General features: G+C 31.3%; 2 protein-coding genes across 2 annotated transcripts; one reads left to right on the forward strand and one right to left on the reverse strand.

Annotated features, from left to right (window-relative positions):
- The first annotated feature begins 422 nt into the window (after positions 1-422).
- Ddc (aromatic-L-amino-acid decarboxylase) lies at positions 423-15,351 on the forward strand. Its single transcript, XM_065499566.1, has 5 exons — positions 423-567; positions 8,965-9,050; positions 13,556-13,790; positions 13,859-14,257; positions 14,330-15,351. The coding sequence occupies exons 2-5, from the start codon at positions 8,971-8,973 to the stop codon at positions 15,041-15,043; spliced, it is 1,428 nt and encodes a 475-aa protein (XP_065355638.1). The 5' UTR covers positions 423-567; positions 8,965-8,970; the 3' UTR covers positions 15,044-15,351.
- Positions 15,352-18,265: 2,914 nt separating this feature from the next.
- LOC135951910 (protein anon-37Cs) lies at positions 18,266-20,608 on the reverse strand. The gene is made up of 2 exons (XM_065501657.1): positions 20,464-20,608; positions 18,266-19,904 (listed from the first exon to the last, which is right to left on the reverse strand). Exons 1-2 carry the CDS (start codon positions 20,469-20,471, stop codon positions 18,416-18,418), a joined length of 1,497 nt encoding a protein of 498 aa, XP_065357729.1. The 5' UTR covers positions 20,472-20,608; the 3' UTR covers positions 18,266-18,415.
- Positions 20,609-22,346: the final 1,738 nt, after the last annotated feature.

Raw genomic sequence — 22,346 nt, forward strand, 5'->3', positions numbered from 1 at the left:
AATATGCCACCTATGGGCAGAATTTTCCAATTTACAAAGGCAAAAGCAAATACATTCTCTAATTAAACGATTACAATACACTAGCTCTTTCCTAAATTATAGCACAATGATGGTAAGCACAATATTAAAAGGCCCCCACACAACATGCTGTTAAAAAAGAGAGAGGCAACTGTTGGGCACATAACCGGTCCTGTTGCAAAAATTTTGCTTTAAAAAGCAGCCCCAAACTGTAAAATAGTCTCAGTTGAGATTTGATTGTTGCTTCGTTTAGCAGTTTTAACACAAGCACACACAACATTTTAACAAGTGTTAAATTGTAAAAATTACAAATAAATAAATAAAAATTAATTGAATATAAATATAGTACTACAATAGTATCTATAAATAGTGAACTCAAAGTGTTTATTCTGACAAACCTTAACAATCTATCTGTACAGTTTTGAGTTTGTGGAAAAAAAGCCTTAAAAGTAATTGAATTAAAAATCAAATAAATTGTAAATTTAAGTAACAAAACAACAAGTGTGTAAAATTTATCATTACAACAAGTGACATTACAAAAAAAGAGTGGTAAGTGTGAACGCACTTTAATAGCAATTTAATTAAATTGTATACAAAATCAAGATAAGTTTTGTTTTCTTTATTGTATTATTTGGAGTCTATTTTTAAACAATTAAATTCAATTATATTTTTATGTACATTTGTCAAATAAGTACTCTTTGTTATTTTTTGTTTCTTATTTGAAATCTTGGCAGTCAGGCCTTTTAATTTTAATGGTTGTTTGGTTTATTGTAATGTTTAATTTAATATTTTATTGTTTTGTTTAAATATTAGTAGTATTTGTTTATTATTTCGTAAATATTAACTTGGCTTTAAACATTTCAGTTCATTTACGAATCAAGGCTAACAAGAATATTTCGTTTTCATTTTGACCAAGTTTTATTCATGTGCATTAGTTAACTGCTATAAAAATTTATTTATGTATAACAAGATTTGGTATTTTTTTTTTCATTTTAAAAATTTTAAATTATTGTAATTTTATTGTACCTATTTTTTAATTAAATTCATTTAAGCTTTTTTGTTACAAATATTTTTAAACAATTTCAACTTCAAATGCAAATTTTGTTTTATATTTTTTTTTAAGAAAATTTGCATTATAAATAAAATTTTAATAAATTTAATAATAATAATAATAAATTTATTCAAGAACTTTTATTATTGTTAGTTTGTTTTTAAAGTTAAAGTTGTTTAAATTAATACAAAAATTTCCATATTTATTTAAGTCACGGTTTATTTCATATTCAAAAAAACTATTTACTACTGTTTGCGGGTTTTTAATATTGAAATATTATCAACAAAAAAAAAGAAGAAAGATAAAATTGTGGTTTGTTTTAAAAATATGTTAAATGTTCAGTCACATTAATTTAATATTTAATGATTGCAAAAGTTTACAAACAAAATATTTTTTTGTTCATTGATAGAAACTTATAAAAAAGTCTGATCCACTGTACACGTTTTTGAGAAGACGGGTAACAGTTAAATGACAAATATAATCCAATGAATTTATTCAAAAGGTTTTCCAATAGGGAAGACTTATGCTTCACATCATTAACAAAAACATTCGGGGGATTCAAACGGTATCCTATTAGGTCGTATTTTCATAATGTCATAACATGTTTTTTTAGTTTAAATTAATTTTTGTTGGGTTTCAAACAAAAAAGTTATAAACTAATAAGACTTTTTGAACTATGTTTATCGGTTTGTCATAAAATAACACTTTTTTTGTTTGCAGCACAACAAGAATTTGTTTAAACTAAAAAAATATTTTACGACATTATGACAATACGACCTAATAGGAGACCGTTTGAATCCCCCAATTGTAACTAGTGTTATTATACTATATTATAGTATATTTTCTATTACTTTCATGAAAATATAGCGAAATAATTAATCTATATTTATTAAATTATTAAACATTAATATAATACACTATAAATTATCAATTAAATCTAATCTAATTCTGTAACTAAGTAAATATTTACCAGAGCTTCGAATTAATTAATTCAATTAAAGCTTAATTCATTAAAATCACTATTCAGAATTAAATATTTCAGCAATTCATAGAATAAAACCAATCCCAACAAAAAAACATTTTTTAGCTTCCTTGAAAGGCTTTTAAGGGTCTTTCATTAAGCGCTTCCTATTATCTTTAAATTTAAATTAAACAAAGTGTGAGTGAGAGTTCATAGAAATTTATAATTTCTTTGAAAGGACTTCGATGCCATTATATATGGAATAACATCGTGTAAAAGTCCACAAGGCTTCGATATGCATCCGAAATATCAAATTTTCCATGATTTTGACGCATAAATCAAGCAGAAGGATGGCATGGGTTATGTTGGCTTTGCGGGCCGCTATGCCCACAGACTTGCGACTGTTAAAGTTCGGAAGTTCCTATTGGAAGACCCTTTATGAAAAGAATATTGAATTAAGTCATAATAAAATTCATTCAACCTTTGAATGGTAAAATTTTTGTTAATCAAATCTAAAATAAATTGAATTAAAATATTTTTTCTACATGCAATTTGTTTTTATTCATGTAAATAATGAATGAATTGAAACAAATTTTCTAAAGACTATTTATAATAGATTAGAATCATTTACTAAATTTTATTAAGTCATTTTGTAATGGATTTGAATTCAATAATACATGAAAGATTCAATAATAAATTAATTATAATTCTTCTGATTTGTAGCTTAATTCAAATGTTTTTTATTGGTCTGTTCAATAACAAAAAACTATTACGAATTATCACAAATTGTTTATAAATTTTCCTGTTTTTCAATACATATTTAAAATTTTTGTGTGAAAATTTTTAATAATTCGTAATAGTTTTTTGTTATTGAACAAACCAATTATTTGAATAGAATTGATTTTTTTATTTCAAATCTAATTGAAAATGAAATAACATAATTTTTCTTCATTCAATTTGTTTTGTTTTTAATCTCGAACATACATATTTATCTATGTTTGTGATTAAAAACAAAACAATAGATCGGAAACTCTCCTGTCAAAGACCTAACTCAATTGCCAAAAACCTAAGTGGTTTTTTCTAGTAGTTTCCGCTCTATGATCTCGAAATAATAAATGATTTGAAACAAGTAAGAGAGCTATATTCGGCTGTGCCGAATCTTATATACCCTTCACCAAATTATACTTCAAAATACAAATTTTAAATATTTTTAGGTAAACAAAATTTTTTATTTTTTTCCAAAATTGTTTTTATTATTTTTTGGAATTTTTTTTTCCAATTGTTATTTTAAATTTAAAAAATTAAATTTAATTTTTTAAATTTTGAAAAAAAATTTTTTTTGTTTTTATTTTTTTTTTGTAAAAAAAAATTCGGGTTTAAAAAATACTTTTTCCGATTTTGACCCATTGTAGGTCTAACTTACTATGGTCTTATATACGTCAAATATAAAAAGTCGGTCTTTGAAATATCTATCATTAGATATCCACATTGTCTATATCATTGGTAGGCAAAAAGAGGCATTTAATTTGTGCGCTCTTTTGTGTAAAAAATAAAATATCCACAACAACATCAAGAAACTGAATGAATTGTGTGTATTTTTACGCTCTATTACGCTCTTTTGTTCACATTCGGGTTGTTTGACGAAAATTATCGTAACCTGATCAATATGAACGCCTACCATGGGTCTATATTAATGACTTATAGGGTTTTTACACTTACGTACATTTTGGCGAAAGCTATGGAAGATGTTGAAAACTTGAAAGATTTGTTCACACTTGCAACTTCTAACATCTACCATTAGTAAAATTGCAAAAATATTAAAAATCATATTGTTTTTATGAAAACAAAATGAATTGAGATTGGTTTTTTTTTTATACTATCAAATTAAATAATTTCACAAACACATTTCAAACAAATAAAATGTCCCCTCATTATTATACCCTTCACCTTCGTGAGAAGGGTATATATAAGTTTGTCATTCCGTTTGTAATTTCTACATTTTTCATTTCCGACCCTATAAAGTATATATATTCTGGATCCTTATAGATAGCGGAGTCGATTAAGCCATGTCCGTCTGTCTGTTTGTCTGTTGAAATCAATTTTCTGAAGACCCCAGATATTTTAGGGATCCAAATCCTCAATAATTCTATCAGACATGCTTTCGATAAGTTTGCTTTTTAAAATCAGCAAAATCGGTCCACAAATGGGTGAGATATGAGGAAAAAACCAAGACAACCTCGATTTTTGACCCATATTAAGTTGACCATCCGGGTCAAAAAAAAAAAATTAAAATTTATAAAACAATCGAAAAAATTTTTTTTCCAAAAAATGAAAAAACAACTGGAAAAAAATTAAATTTTGTTTACCTAAAAATATTTAAAATTTTGAAGTATAATTTGGTGAAGGGTATATGTACATATGTATAAGATTCGGCACAGCCGAATATAGCACTCTTACTTGTTAGATATCCATATTGTCTATATTAATGACTTAGTAATCCAGATATAGGTCAAAAATCGAGGTTGTCCTGGTTTTTTCCTCATATTTCAGCCATTTGTGGACCGATTTTGCTGATTTTAAATAGCAAACTTCTCGAAAGCATATCTGATAGAATTATTAAAGATTTCAATCCCGAAGATATCTGGGGTCTTCAGAAAATTGATTTCAACAGACAGACAGACAGACAGGCGGACATGGCTTAATCGACTCCGCTATCTATAAGGATCCAGAATATATATACTTTATAGGGTCGGAAAATAGTATTGTGGAAATTACAATACATTTGAAGTACTAAGCCTATGAATTAATACCTAATGAATACTTTAATGTTACGTTTAAAAGCTAAAATTTAATTTAAATTTGAATATAGAATTAATTCTTTCAAACCTATGGTATTTACATATTATACATATAACTAAATCTAATCACATTTAATAATGGGTTTTAATGGACGTGTCTTTTTTATTCTATTATATTTAAATAATCTTTAAATTCATAATAATTTAGTACTAACAATGTCTGCTAATATGGAGGATGAGAAAAAATCGAATGATACTAATATTAACTACAATATAAATTTGGATAAATTAGATCCCAAGGTGTCGGTGAGTGTAATATATATAATTTTGTAGCTGAATGAATATCTATCTATCTATTTGTATTTGTTAAAAGTTCTCACTGTTAATTGAATTTTTATGTTTATTTTAATTTGCTTTGTTTAAAAATACACCTAGTGACAAATAATAGTTAATTTAAAGGAAATTATAAAACAAATAAAAATTGAAGCAAAAACTCGAAACCGCTACTGACCAATAGCTTAAGATACTTCCTATGGGACTTCTATATATACTCGCCGGATGAATTGGTGAAGGTTGTAAAACCTTTTGAGACCCTTTTTGGAAATTCTGAAATAAACCCTTAGCAATAAACAAATAACCCCCATTAACACGAAGCCTGGTAATGCTTTAACTAACAGTTATACTGTCGGTTAAAATTATTTTTGTATGAAAACTGTCAGTATAACTATTAGTTAACACATAACTAGACTTCGTATTACTGGTGGTAAGAGTATTATATTCGGCTGTGACTGTACAATATAAAACATACACCGATTTTATTAGATTCATGCAAACATTTCTGATCACTTGCGAATTTTTGGGGAAAATTTCTATTCTCTAGGCCCTATTGTGTCTTTAACAGACATACGGAGGGACATAGATAGACTATCTTACAACCAATATTGGGATGAGTTATAAACGGATTGATAAAATCAATATAGCATCCATCTTTTTGGTGGTGGTTATAAAACAGCAACCGTCACACAGAAATAATCTGTAGAGTTGTGCCGTTTTGAACTAACAAAATAACAGGTAATTTCTTATTTTATTTGTGATGCACTAAAACAATCCCTTCCTGTCCCGAACTATTGATTTTACCTATCATCATTTAGGGTGTCAACTAGTTACATAACTACGTGACTAGTTATTTTAACACGTGCATATCCTTAGCAGGGTGTTAATTGACCCTTTTGGATTACAATGAGACTGTCAAATAGCTGGTCCAAAGTGACTACTTTGGACGCATGGGATTTACATAAGGATTACATAGAGTCAGCTACCTTAGCATTGGGTGTATGACTTAAAAATGCTGGATTTTTTAAAACATTTGTGCAATATAAATTTTTACAAAATATTGGCCATTGTTAGTCATGACCTTTTCTCATCTTTCTGGCATCATATGGATTCCGAGCCAAAAAAACGTCTCGTCTTTTGAGAACGAATCAACCCGATATCGGATTTTTTGTTCCGAAATGAAGCTTATCCCAGAGAGAGCATTCTACATCGATCCATGCAAATAGTAGTCGGACGGGGTACGGTACCAACCACTACATTCTAAATACTTTTTAACAGATATTGCAATATGTGGCCGAACGTTGTCATAATGGAATATTTATTACGGTTTCATGTCTGGGCGTTTTTCAGCCAATGCTCGCTTCAAGCGAATCCATCAGTAGCGTTCGGTACAGGTTCCCTGTGATGGTCTGGCCAAATTTCAACAGCTTATACTAGTCCCTTTTGGACAGCTTATAATGGGACCATTTTGCTTTCACCAAGTACAAAGCATTAGCTTAGCACCATGGTTATTCACACTCAATCTCTTATCATTTTTTATGATTCTCTTTAAAAATTATTTTCATTTCGGACATGCAAAATCGTATTTTAATACATTGACTGCCATGTCGGACACATATGTGTGACACTGCACTATGCGGTTTACGCCACGTCGGACACATATGTCCGACACGACATTTAATCTCTCTCGCCATGTCAGACAATAGTGCTGGATTTTAAGAATTTTTTCGATGTTGTCTGTAATCTTCACATTCTTCATCACTTTCTGAACTTGTACTTAGTATTTTTTCTCCTTCATAAAAAAAATCATTTTCGCCATTTCGTAAGACCCTCTTATTTATAAAAAAATCTGTTTCTAAGCAGTAAATATTACTGATAGTAGCCTAAATTCCAATATTGACGTTTTCGAAGAGATTACGCAAAGAAAATGCTGTGGCTCCCAGCATCTTATTTGCTGAAAGTGCCTTGGCAGTCAATGTGTTAAGGTCAATAGGCTTCAATTTGTACTGTATTCCATTTCCCTACTTTGGGATACCATTGCTCGCAAACGTTTTAAAACTGCTGCTTGTAGTAGTTAAAAATTATTTTGCAAGCTCTTGTTGAGTTTTACGACAATCTTCAGGGAGTAATGCCTCCAATCCTAGGTCTTCAAACTTGTTTGGCTGGCCTGGACGATATTTGTCTTTGTCCGCGTCAAATCGATGGAACACATTCAATGATAATAATGATCAATAACTAAGTAAGAATAAATTACAGATATGTAAGCTTCAAAAGAACATATAAGTTATTAAAAACAGAAACCGCGTTCAAAAGATACGCCATCTATTGTTAATTCCCTTATTTTTAAGTCATACACTCAATAGCTACCTAACTGGTTATGGTGCTATTTAGAGTTTTTCTTTTCCCGCACTTTTTCATATCCCGGGAAATCGGGATTCATTTTGAATCGCGATTTCCGACTTCTAAAAAAATTCTTTGGTTTTAAAATGTAATTGGATACAAATAAAAACTCCAATAAAAACTTAATATAAAGAGATAAACTGACTCGATTTATAATTTTGGTTAAATATAAACCTGTCACAATTTGTCATTTGTATCGGAATTGCTTCAATTTCCATTAGATTTTGTTCTAACCTTCGTTGGATTCCAATTAATTCAATTAATTCGCAAAAAAAATTAATATTTTATTTTTATTAATTTTGAATTGGCAATGTTTTGCTTATTAAATCAAAAATTAAGTAAAATTGTTGATTAAAACTTGAAGAAAACCCAATAATATTCCAAAAATGTTCGTGTTCTACTTTCGATTGGAATAGAATTCTGTGACAGCCGTGAACATTTACGAATTTTTGGAATATTTTGGGTTAAATCTTTTTTGTTTTGTATAAATCTTCTGCATTTGTATTGGAGCTTTAAGCATCTTTTAGAGAAAGTCAAGTTCAAAAAACATCACATTATACTAAGGAAAATAATTCCCGGGAATTCTTGCACAATTTCCCGGGATTTCGAGATTGAAAATTTTGCGGAATTCCCGGGAAAAGACCTGAAAGAGTCAGCTTAAAAGACATCACATAGACAGTCTTATAAATTACTTTTGGTGGGTAAAATAACTGCTTCCTAAAGTGCAATATAAAATAAATGTTTAAAGTGACTACACCCTAGGTTACCTAGAGACACTAAAGTGGCAATTGGCTTCACGCTAGGTTACATGGGATGTCAGTATACTTATGCTAAAAGAAAATAAACTTTATCAGTTTAATCACCCCTATCGCGAATCAATATTTCACATGAAATATTTTCCCTTTTCCCATTTTTCGTTCATAAACTTTGTTCACGGGAAAAATATTCCCCATGTTGTGAAATTTTTAGATGGAATTTTGTAAACATTAAACAGCTGTTACGAACAAAATGAACTATTGTGAATGAAAAGTTTAGGGGAATATCAAAATAGCAATTTTCCCTTCGAGGGATTTCAAATTTCACATTTTTTCACGATAGGGGTGTATGTGAATTATATCAACACAATTTGTATAAAACCAGTCTGTACGAATTACTCATAAAAAATGCAGTACACAATTAACATTTAAAGTGACTACACTCTAGATTACTTGGAGACACTTAAGAGACAATTGCCTTCCAGTCAACGGGGGGTTACGGAATATAAACCGGAATTGCATTGTTTGTTTATATTATGTTTGTTTTGTCACCAGGTGTATGAAAATTCTTAATAAATTCTATTAAAATTGCTAGTTTATTAAGAAAAAACTTGATTAACATTTTTCTTAATTTCTTTTTATACCCAGATCGATATGGAAGCTCCAGAATTTCGTGATTTTGCCAAAAACATGGTTGATTATATAGCTGATTATTTGGAAAACATTAGAGACCGGTAAGTAATGACAATAATAAACTGATGAAATGAATAAATTAACAGATTATGAGACCGGTTTACAACAGGTGTTACTTTATAGTATGTATTTATTTCAATAAAACGTGCTATAAATTATTCCATAAAAATTCTTATAAAATTTAGTATAAACTTTCAAATTGTAATTGTGCTCTCATTAAGGAAATCATATTTGAAGTACGATTTTATAAGTAAAACAAATAAAAAACGGAAATGAAAGTTTTAAACTGGATGTTAATGAATTTTGGTTAGATTTTTAATATATTTTTTTGGATTTTCAAAGGGCATTTACTTTTTAAAAAGTGTATAAACAAATACTTGTTCGTACAATTTATAAACAATAATATTGAAATGCATTAATACATTAATTATTTGTACACATGGGCATTAGTCATTTTGATCTGGTTTTAATGAAGAAAAAACCCCCTCAACTAATTACTGGTTTTGAATTCTACTTATTATAAGTATATTGGATGGATAATGCCTTGCATGATTTGTTTTTTTTTTTCTCTCTCCACAGACTTTCAGATTTCGTTTTTATTAGCAATCATGTTTTGCTTGTACTTGAATACTACATGGATTTCAATATTTTTTAATTTTTTTGTTTAATTACAATTGTGTTTAAACATTTTTATAGTTAGCAATCTCAACAATACATTCTGTTGTCTGTCTATAGTATAGACTCTATCTATACCAACTGTATGTCAAGGTTTTTCAAAAGAAACTTTATGTATTTCTTTGATTTTTGTTTGTATCAATATAATGTTGTAGCTGTTTTATTGTGGCAGCAGTAAATTGTAGTAACTTTAAGCTTAAAATGTCTGTATGTATCTTGTAGATTTATATTGTAAATAATTCTACTTGTGGATTTATTTACAGTTGTGTATCTTTTAAGTTATTTTCTACATAATCATGCGATTTATTACCTTGACAGTTAAATGGAATGGAGAGTTTGTTTCTTATATAAGACTACGTGTACTTAACTTTTTTCATTAGTGGAAATGAAATGTTAGAGATTTAATGCTTTAATATGTTACGATTAGAAAGGATATTGGCAAAAGTTGTTGGGTTTTCCCTTTTTTTTTATTTTTTCTTAAAAAAATTTACTCATAGTAAATTGATATTGCTTGAATAATAAACAAATTATAGATAAATTAAGATATAGATATATTAATGGGTCCATTAGGACCTGTCCCACTCATGCTCTGGGTGCAATCCTACACATTCCACTCTTACATTTATTGGTAATGGAGGAGGCCTATAGGAGTGCATCCAGACTAGCGGGAATATCCCGTATTGTTCTAGGCATCTTTGAACATGATCCTAGTATTGCAATTTCGGACTATATGTCACCAACTCTGGTATTAAATAGGAAGTTGGTCCTTATACCTGAAAGGGACAAGTGGTTAAATCAAACATGGTGGCAAAATAATGCCGATCAAGTATGGTTTACTGATGATTCCCAACAGGCTAATTAATGGTGACACCGGGGCTGGTATCTATGGTCCCAATTTTCAAAGGAGTATCCCAATGCGTACATTCCCATCAATATTTCAGGCGGAAATTTACGCCATCCTTATATGCTCCAACAAGTGCTTAAGAAGGAGACTAAGGGATGATAGAATATTTGTTATGTCTGATATTCAGGCTGCTTTTAGAGTCTTATCATCATGTGAAGTGAGGTCTGGTGTTGTTATGGACAGCTGGACATCCTTGAATGAACCCGGCGTACACAATGAAGTAACATTGTGCTGGGTACCTGGCCATGAACGTCACGCTGGCAATGAACGCGCTGATTGTCTTGCCAACAGGGGCGCTCAACGCTCGTTTATAGATCCTGAACCGTTCTTTGGCATCCCACGTGGATACACTATGGAATGTATTCGTTCTTGGGTTGAATCGGAATTTGCCCGTTTTTGGGGTAATCTACCAGGACTAAGACAGTCCAGACGTCGTTGCTTTCGCTCGGAAAGGGTGACTTGAGGCTACTTACTGGATTATTCACCGGACACTGTGGTTTGAAGTATCACCAATTTATGTTAAGTAACGTTGATAATGAACAGTGCAGCTTTTGTGGACTTCATGATTAAACCTCTGAACATGTTCTATGCGACCGCCCAATGCTGGCAATATGCAGAACTAAATGGCTCGCAAGGGCCATAGCGGCCCCGGGGACTTAATTGATCTCTTACCAAATAGAATACTCGGCTTTATACGTAGCCTAAATCTATTAGGATGAAAAATCTAAGGCTGCACAAAATATCCTTTGGGTCGCAGTACGGTATTTTTCATCTTTCTGACAACATATGGATTCCGAGCCCAAAGAACTGCTCATCTTTTGACGCCAATAACGAATCAAGCCAATATCGAATGCTCTGTTTCAAATTGAATCGTATCCCAGAGAGAGCGTTCTGCATCGATCGAAACAAGTAGTAGTGGGACGTTGCACGGCCTGGACTATAAATTGAGTGAGGCAAAACCTCCCAACCACTTAGGTTAGGATTCCAGGCAGCCGCGAAGTGAAAACAGAAGAGCAGCTCACGTGGGTCCAGGCATTACGTCCCATTGTGTTACCTTAAAGTAGAATGATAGAAATGAAAAAAAAGGAGACAGTCAGATTTGATGAAGAGATTGAAAAGTGAAGAGGAAGAAGGTCCGAAAAATAGAGGAGAGGAGATTATCAATTACGCACTCTGTGGTCACTTTGTGGAGATTCCCGTGTCTGGTTTGATTAGCCAATTACTATTCCTTAAAATGCCACTAATGCACTCTAGCCTCATATTCGAGAGCTCAGAAAGACTATTTAGGGAACGATGTCCCAGAAACCTTAACCCTTTCAGGGTCAAAAATAATTTAGGTCGAGCTAAAAGTATTAAAAAGAAATATTTATAATTTGAATACGCTGAATCCGGGAAAAATAATAAAAATGTATTTGGTTGCTCTGGTTGTCAGTGGCTGTCTTTTATTTAAAACAAAAAAATTAAAACTAACTGTATTTTATTATACAGTAAAAGCGAATAGAAACAGAGTATGTTATAATGTCGAATATATTCGACAAAACCACTGAAAGGGTTAAGCATAGATCTCCTAATGTCGGACAGTAATAGAGAAAATGAAAAATGGTCTCATCCTCCTCTTCATTTTGACAACTTTTACAGAAGTCGTTGTAGGGCAAGCTAAATTTGCTAGCATGGTTGCCAAAAGCACAGTGAACGCTAATGACCGCCACTACAACACTCAATTGTGAGCGTGTCAAAGATTCAGTCGGGGTCATATCGTTCTGGTTATAGTACAGAACGATATGGCCCCACGTACCCACTTGAGTACGACTGTTGAATATCTGAGCCAGTTAGCCGCCTTTTAATGGCTGATATTAGTTCTAAAATATTCTAAATACTTTTTAACATGTATTGCAACATGTGGCCGAGCGTTGTCATGATGGATTATTGCGGTTTCATATCTGGCCGCATATTCCGCCCGTTTTTCGGCTTCAAACGAATCAGTTGCGTTCGGTGCAGGTTCCCTGTAATGGTCAGGTCTAATTTCAGCTGCTCATAACCAAATACAGAGAATTACCTTAGCACCATGGACATTTGGCTTTGGTCTTGATTCGACGGGTGGGCCGGGCTCTCATACGCTTCGAGTTATCGTAATGGATCCATTTTTCATCGCAAGTGATGATTCGGTGCAAAAATGATTTTCTTTTATAGCGTTCAAGCACCATTTCGGTCATGCAAAATCGTATTTCAAGGTCTCTTGGCTTCAATTCGTATTGTACCCAATTTCCCTGGGGGTTTATTATGTAACTCGTTTCGAAAAGAAATTCGTTCGAAGTTGTATGCTTTATACATTGTATTTCGAAAGTGTTTCGTTTCGTATCGAATTACATAATAACTGTCCTGCTTTTGGATGAATCCTATTGCTCGCAAACATTTTGAAATTGCTGCTTGAGTAGCTGCAATGATTTTGCAAGCTCTTGTTGGGTTTGACAACAATCTTCATGGATTAATGCCTCCAATTCTTGGTCTTCAAAGTTTTTTGACTGGCCTGGGCGATCTTTGTCTTCAGTGTTAAAATCACCACTTCTGAACCACACAAACCATATCTTGGACGTTGAATCCGATGAAACACATTATCTATAAGCTTATTAAAGAAGTAAAGCAAAACTTCCCGTATATGACGCTTTGTCTTCACAAAATTCGACATTTTCGAAGCAAAAAAAAAACTTTCTTGTTTACACTATAATGTTCAATAACTAGGTGAGAGTAAATGACAGATATGTACCCTTCAAAATGGCATATAAGTTATTAAAAACATAAACCGCATTCAAAAGATACGCCATCTATTGTAAATCCCGCATTTTAAAGTCATACACCCAATAATTAAAATCTGAAAATAGAAAGCAAACTAAAAAGTATTATACTTTAACATTACTTCAGCATTTATATTTCTCTTATACCAATATGCTTCTATACTTATAATTACAGTCGTGTTTTGCCCGATGTTAAGCCTGGCTATTTGCGTCCCCTCATACCCGAGACAGCTCCCGAAAAACCCGATACTTGGGAAGATGTTATGAAAGATATTGAACGTGTTATCATGCCGGGTGTAACACACTGGCATAGTCCTAAGTTTCATGCCTATTTTCCCACCGCCAATTCGTATCCAGCTATAGTGGCTGATATGTTGAGCGGTGCTATAGCCTGCATAGGTTTTACCTGGGTAAGTAGCTTGAAAGTTAGGAAAATCAAATAAAGTCATTAAATTAAATTTCTTCTATCCCCTTACAGATTGCCAGTCCAGCTTGCACAGAATTGGAGGTGGTTATGTTAGATTGGTTGGGTAAAATGTTGGAATTGCCCAAGGAATTTTTGGCTTGTTCTGGTGGCAAGGGAGGCGGTGTTATACAGGGAACTGCTAGTGAAGCTACATTGGTGGCTTTATTGGGTGCTAAGGCCAAGAAAATGCAAGAAGTCAAGAAAGAACATCCTGACTGGGATGACAATACCATTATTTCCAAATTGGTGGGCTACAATTCAGCTCAGGCTCACTCCTCGGTGGAACGTGCTGGTCTATTGGGTGGCATTAAATTGAGATCGGTGCCGGCCGATGAAAATAATAGCTTAAGAGGTGATGCTTTGGAGGCAGCCATTAAGAAGGATTTGGAGGATGGTTTGATACCATTTTATGTAAGTTTTTCATTGGATTATGAGCTTAGTAGCAATCGCTATAACTTTATCTTTATGATGTTATCCTTTTAGGCTGTGGTTACTTTGGGTACCACCAATTCATGTGCTTTCGATCGTTTGGATGAGTGCGGTGTAGTGGGTAATAAATATAATGTTTGGATTCATGTTGATGCGGCCTATGCTGGTTCCGCTTTCATTTGCCCCGAATACCGACATTTAATGAAGGGCATCGAAACAGCCGACTCCTTCAATTTCAATCCCCATAAATGGATGTTGGTCAACTTTGATTGCAGTGCCATGTGGCTGAAAGATCCCAGTTGGGTAGTGAATGCCTTCAATGTTGATCCCTTGTACTTGAAGCATGATATGCAAGGTTCCGCGCCCGACTACAGACATTGGCAAATACCTTTGGGACGCCGTTTCAGAGCCTTAAAATTGTGGTTTGTTTTGCGTCTGTATGGTGTGGAAAATATTCAAGCTCACATACGTCGTCATTGCAATTTCGCCAAACAATTCGCAGAACTTTGCAAAGCCGACGAACGTTTCGAAATTGTGGGTGAAGTTAACATGGGACTGGTATGTTTCCGTTTGAAGGGCCCCAACGAATTGAGTGAGACCTTACTAAAACGCATTAATGGTCGTGGCAACATACACATGGTACCGGCCAAAATAAACGATGTTTACTTTTTGCGCATGGCCGTTTGTTCTCGTTTCACCCAAACCGAAGATATGGAATACTCCTGGAAAGAAGTAAGTGCTGCCGCTGACGAAGTACTTAAGCAGTAAACTGATGACAAGTTGTATGAGAGAATGTCAACGACAGTATTTTTTCATTTTGTAAAGATTTTAAATGTGTTACTGCTGTTAGTTTTAATTTCGAAACTCTGTGGGACCATTGCAACATATTTAGGGAATTATATGTGCTTCAATAGATAAGATAAATAATATATTTTATTAGTTTTTAAGCTGTTAAATAATTGTATTAAATTAATGTAAACTTATATAAATGTTGTTGATTAGTTTAAATGGGACACCTTTTAAATTATCCTATATTTACTTAATAATTTAATAAACAAATTTAAAATACTCTCAAATTATATTTAAAAAAATTCAAAATAATAAATGTATATTTAAAAAAATTGTTTCTTTTATATTAAGCCAATAATAATACAATTTTTCATATAATAAAGCCACGATTGCTTTAAAAAATTTAGTATAAATAAAGCCACGATTGCTTTATAAAATTTAGTATAAATAAAGCCACGATTGCTTTAAAAAATTTAGTATAAATAAAGCCACGATTGCTTTATAAAATTTAGTATAAATAAAGCCGATTGCTTTATAAAATTTAGTATAAATAAAGCCACGATTGCTTTATAAAATTTAGTATAAATAAAGCCACGATTGCTTTATAAAATTTAGTATAAATAAAGCCACGATTGCTTTATAAAATTTAGTATAAATAAAGCCACGATTGCTTTATAAAATTTAGTATAAATAAAGCCACGATTGCTTTATAAAATTTAGTATAAATAAAGCCACGATTGCTTTATAAAATTTAGTATAAATAAAGCCACGATTGCTTTATAAAATTTAGTATAAATAAAGCCACGATTGCTTTATAAAATTTAGTATAAATAAAGCCACGATTGCTTTATAAAATTTAGTATAAATAAAGCCACGATTGCTTTAAAAAATTTAGTATAAATAAAGCCACGATTGCTTTAAAAAATTTAGTATAAATAAAGCCGATTGCTTTATAAAATTTAGTATAAATAAAGCCACGATTGCTTTATAAAATTTAGTATAAATAAAGCCACGATTGCTTTATAAAATTTAGTATAAATAAAGCCACGATTGCTTTATAAAATTTAGTATAAATAAAGCCACGATTGCTTTATAAAATTTAGTATAAATAAAGCCACGATTGCTTTATAAAATTTAGTATAAATAAAGCCACGATTGCTTTATAAAATTTAGTATAAATAAAGCCACGATTGCTTTATAAAATTTAGTATAAATAAAGCCACGATTGCTTTATAAAATTTAGTATAAATAAAGCCACGATTGCTTTATAAAATTTAGTATAAATAAAGCCACGATTGCTTTATAAAATTTAGTATAAATAAAGCCACGATTGCTTTATAAAATTTAGTATAAATAAAGCCACGATTGCTTTATAAAATTTAGTATAAATAAAGCCACGATTGCTTTATAAAATTTAGTATAAATAAAGCCACGATTGCTTTATAAAATTTAGTATAAATAAAGCCACGATTGCTTTATAAAATTTAGTATAAATAAAGCCACGATTGCTTTATAAAATTTAGTATAAATAAAGCCACGATTGCTTTATAAAATTTAGTATAAATAAAGCCACGATTGCTTTATAAAATTTAGTATAAATAAAGCCACGATTGCTTTATAAAATTTAGTATAAATAAAGCCACGATTGCTTTATAAAATTTAGTATAAATAAAGCCACGATTGCTTTATAAAATTTAGTATAAATAAAGCCACGATTGCTTTATAAAATTTAGTATAAATAAAGCCACGATTGCTTTATAAAATTTAGTATAAATAAAGCCACGATTGCTTTATAAAATTTAGTATAAATAAAGCCACGATTGCTTTATAAAATTTAGTATAAATAAAGCCACGATTGCTTTATAAAATTTAGTATAAATAAAGCCACGATTGCTTTATAAAATTTAGTATAAATAAAGCCACGATTGCTTTATAAAATTTAGTATAAATAAAACCACGATTGCTTTATAAAATTTAGTATAAATAAAGCCACGATTGCTTTATAAAATTTAGTATAAATAAAGCCACGATTGCTTTATAAAATTTAGTATAAATAAAGCCACGATTGCTTTATAAAATTTAGTATAAATAAAGCCACGATTGCTTTATAAAATTTAGTATAAATAAAGCCACGATTGCTTTATAAAATTTAGTATAAATAAAGCCACGATTGCTTTATAAAATTTAGTATAAATAAAGCCACGATTGCTTTATAAAATTTAGTATAAATAAAGCCACGATTGCTTTATAAAATTTAGTATAAATAAAGCCACGATTGCTTTATAAAATTTAGTATAAATAAAGCCACGATTGCTTTATAAAATTTAGTATAAATAAAGCCACGATTGCTTTATAAAATTTAGTATAAATAAAGCCACGATTGCTTTATAAAATTTAGTATAAATAAAGCCACGATTGCTTTATAAAATTTAGTATAAATAAAGCCACGATTGCTTTATAAAATTTAGTATAAATAAAGCCACGATTGCTTTATAAAATTTAGTATAAATAAAGCCACGATTGCTTTATAAAATTTAGTATAAATAAAGCCACGATTGCTTTATAAAATTTAGTATAAATAAAGCCACGATTGCTTTATAAAATTTAGTATAAATAAAGCCACGATTGCTTTATAAAATTTAGTATAAATAAAGCCACGATTGCTTTATAAAATTTAGTATAAATAAAGCCACGATTGCTTTATAAAATTTAGTATAAATAAAGCCACGATTGCTTTATAAAATTTAGTATAAATAAAGCCACGATTGCTTTATAAAATTTAGTATAAATAAAGCCACGATTGCTTTATAAAATTTAGTATAAATAAAGCCACGATTGCTTTATAAAATTTAGTATAAATAAAGCCACGATTGCTTTATAAAATTTAGTATAAATAAAGCCACGATTGCTTTATAAAATTTAGTATAAATCAACTTAGACCTTTGGCTGAAGTTTTTTTAAGTATTTTATTTCATATTTTACAAGTTTTTGGAAAGAGAAAAGCATTTATTGCTGATTTAAAATCTATCCATTGACCAAATCGGTTAAAAAACAACAAAAATACAACATATCCAATATTCGAACTTTGGAGGCTCATAACTCGGGAACTATAGACATGACAAACTATACCCTCATGTTCAGAATAAAAAGATGTACCTCTGGTAGCGATCCGGAATAGCTTCAATAAACTAGAGATAAGTCTATTATTCGAAAAAAAAAACAATTTTATTTATGTATATTTTAATAATTTAAATATAGTACATACCAGGGTAAAATTTAGTTATATCACAAAATAAATCATCATTTAATTAAAACTTATTCTAGATACATAATTAATTTAAAGCGAATTTCTTAAATTTTATTATTAAAATTATTTTTGGTATAATAATCAATTATACGTTGAGCCTCTCGTATACCACTCATTCTAGCGCCATCCATGGTACCGAAACCATTCACTATAGTGGCATCACCAGCAAATAACAAACTGGGTGTCATGCCCAAAGGTACGGATAGAGTTTGTATATCCTTGACACTGCTGTTGGTAGAAAAATATGGACGACCGCCCAGATAACAAGCACTGCTACCCCAATTTGAGCGTAAAATCTCCGAAGGATAGGGAATCTTGGAATTCTTTAAACATTTCCTAAGGAGTTTTGTAATTTCGTTGACAACCTCCGTGTCGGGCAACTTTTCAATTTGATCATAGAATGCACCACCAATGGTGATTTCCAGAACCCTATTACTGGTGGGTAATTTTGATATTTCAACCACTTGCTTAGTCCATTTGAGATCAGCGGCACGTTCCTCAGCAGACCACAAGGGTCGTAGACTCGATGAAAACCACGTTTTAATATGTTTCTGGTATTCGAAATAGATTTTAACCGGACTGCCAAAGCCAATATTCTCTATTGATTTTAGTTTCTCCGGCGGCAAGGTCGGCTTAAACATATAACCCGAAAAGGTTTTAAGCACCCCCAATGGCAAAGTGCAAATAATATGATCGGCTGGTATAACCGAACCATCCAAGCAATTAACAGACTTGTGTAAATCTTTATTAATGCCATACCATTTTATTTCACCCACCGGCTTTTCAATGTGCAAATGTTCTCCCTCAATATTTGCTACCAGATCCTGTAGAATACTATCCAAACCGCTGGGTATATAGAGGGGATAGGAAAACTGATTTTTAAATTTAATTAATTGTTCCACATTCAAGTTCTCCAAGTTGCAGCCCAACTTTCCACCATACTCCTTCATAAAAGCCATAAAAATATCACCCACTAATCTGCGATCTTTTTCTTTAAACATACCCTTTATGATCTTGGACGTTTCTGCTTGAAAATATGTGTGCACATTATCCAACTCATGCAGATGACCCTTTTTGTAACGATTTTTCAACTCTATGCCAGCACACAGTTTCTTAAAGTACACATCCACCACATCGGGTATATGCTTGGAAATTTGTTCACCCTTTGTGTCCACATAAACAGTATCGGTTTTCTGTTCAATTTTTTTGGGTAAACCGGGAGCATGTTGCAGCAGCTCATAGATGGAATTTTGTGATACATCAATGGTTATATACTTGGCGCCCAGTTCACAGAAGGCATCACCAAATTGTTTTGAGTTTATACGACCGCCATAACGATTAGTGGCCTCAAGTATAATGGTACGTTTAAAGCCATGTTTAATGAGATGATTTGCCGCCGACAGACCTGCCAAACCTGCCCCAATTATTACAGTTTGTACATCATTTATGGATTTTGAAGTGATTGCCGTAGTTGGGGGTACATCCGTTTTTAGTACCGTTGCATTGAATATTTTACGCTGTACACTTTTGAAACTGCAAGAAAACGTTGGATTACGTGTGAGAGAAAATTAGTACATTTAAATGGTAAAGATTACAAAAACAAAATTATTTTATTAAATGTTAAACAAATGTTCAAATAAATATACAGAATCTTCAGGAAATTTTTGTAGGTGCAACTACCGGACATTTTCCCTTTCCGGAAAATAATAAAACAATCTAATCATTCCTGAAAAATATCGGGATTTTCATACTCTACCCCGCCATATTGGCGTTTTCTAATGTCCTTCACAATTTTTTTATTTTAGTTGTGGTAATAAAAATTGGGTTATTTAAACATAAATTCTTCTGTGTCAACTGATTTTATGTTGCTATTATCGTATTTATTACAATTATTAGTTATAAATATTTATAATTTATTACCTTTAACTATATAAGTCTATAAATGGAAACTTATAGCAATTGCTTTAAAATAATTCCACAACAATTACAGTTGCCCCCTTCACATCCGTTTCCTTCCATATTATGCACAAACAAATATTTTTATTCTTAACTTCTAATAAATTCACTTCTTTGTATAATCAATTTTACTTACCATTGCATGGCAGGCTGTTAATAGCTCACAGTTTGTTCACTTAAAACTACAAATTTTGTTCCAAATATTATTGGTAAATTTTGTTAATTTTTTTTTTTTTCTAAATAAAACGAAAATATACCTATTTCAGTTTTAATTGTTTTTGTCAATTGTTATTTTTCTCAATAAATGACAGCTGATTTTGACACAAGTGAAATTGCCACAGCTGTGTATAACAGTTGTATATAGGAATAAATGTGAGAATTAAGGGTTCTGGTATTGGCTAAGTTCCAATGGTTTTTACTACTACTGGTTAATAGAGGGCGCTAAATGTTGAATATATTATACTAGCAGGGATGGCAGTATTGATGCACCTGTAATTTATTACCATTCACAATAGTTTAAAATTCACATGTCAGCATTAGATGCGAAAGTGAGAAAAACATATTCACTTGAAATAGGTTCCACTTTCCCATTTTTCGTTCATAAACTTTGTTCACGTGAAAAAATTCTCCATGTTTTGACACTTTTTAGATGGAATTTTGTAAACAATAAACAGCTGTTACGAACAAAATCAACTATTGTGAATGCAAAGTTGAGGGGCATATCACGATAGGAATTTTGCCATCGAGGGAAATGGATATTTCATGGAAACATAAATTTCACATGTTTTTCACGATAGGTGTGATTAAAAATCACACGCGATTAGACGCAAGAACTCAGTGTACAAGATAATGTTAGTTCAGTTGAGCATAATTAAATTTCAACTATTTTACACTGTAAAAAAAAAAACTCAAACCAGCTGGACTCTAACATTATTCTACAAAAATGATCTACTCAAAATGCCCTTTCAAAATTATAAGGTCGCTATTCAGTTCCTATCAAAAAGTTAAAATTTGTTGGACAGTGTAATGAATCTAAATACTTTTGGTATGAATGCATTGTACGCAGTTGGTGTACAAATGGGTGCTATCTAGAGCTTTTCTCGGGGCGAGAAATCACGGGAATTCCGCAAAATTTTCAATCCCGAAATCCCGGGAAATTCCTTAGATTTATTGGTTTTAAATAGCAACGGAGCCGGAAGAATTCCGGAGATATTGATGTATGAATCGTGTATGTAAGTTATTTGGGAGCTTCGGAAAGTTGATTTCAACCGACAGACGGACACACAGACAGACATGGCTTAATCGACTCCGCTATCTATAAGGATCCAGAATATGTATATATACTTTCTATGGTTGAAAAATTATATTGTGGAAATTACAAACTTAGTATATGTAAATACCCTTCTCACGAAGGTGAAGGGTATAAAAATCGCAACTACAAAACTTTAAGTTTTTTCCTTCTACTATAAAGTAAGGAAAACGTTATTTAATATAGAAATTAAGCTAGCGATATATAAAACACAAAACATGTTTCTAACTATGTCCGTTATTGACTCAGAAACCATCCAACCGATTAGCTCTAAACCGGTTTCATTAGAAAGGCAATTTTGTGAAGGTGGTTTTAGACATCTGAAACACTGCATTAGGTCAATTCGTGAAGCCGATTTTAAAATGTTCATATACAAAATTTTTTTCAATTTTGAACTTTTAAAAATTTGTATGTAGGCACCTCTTCCGATGTGTAGATCCATTTAAATGTGATATTTGGAAATACGAATTTTAAGGGGATAAAAATGGGTAAAATTGTTATCTCTACATCTTCGGAACTAATAAAGCTAGCACAAAAAATCCAACATAATCTGAATTTATGCATAAAATCGTGTGGACAGGTGAGTGGTACATTTTGATTTTTGTGATTTTAAGAAGATAAAACGGGCGAATTTCAGAAATACAATTTAAATGGAATTGTAGTCCTTCTTAAAAAATTCAAATAGATTCTGGCACTTTTTTTAAATTTAA

This window comes from Calliphora vicina, chromosome 2 (assembly GCF_958450345.1).
Source record: "Calliphora vicina chromosome 2, idCalVici1.1, whole genome shotgun sequence".
NCBI lineage: Eukaryota > Metazoa > Arthropoda > Insecta > Diptera > Calliphoridae > Calliphora > Calliphora vicina.

Excerpts from the sequence above, each read along its gene's own strand:
- Ddc (XM_065499566.1), top strand. The coding sequence starts at position 8,971 with ATGGAAGCTCCAGAATTTCGTGATTTTGCCAAAAACATGGTTGATTAT. Across the intron at positions 13,791-13,858 it reads CCTGCATAGGTTTTACCTGG|ATTGCCAGTCCAGCTTGCAC; the intron begins GTAAGTAGCTTG and ends ATCCCCTTACAG. Across the intron at positions 14,258-14,329 it reads ATGGTTTGATACCATTTTAT|GCTGTGGTTACTTTGGGTAC; the intron begins GTAAGTTTTTCA and ends TTATCCTTTTAG.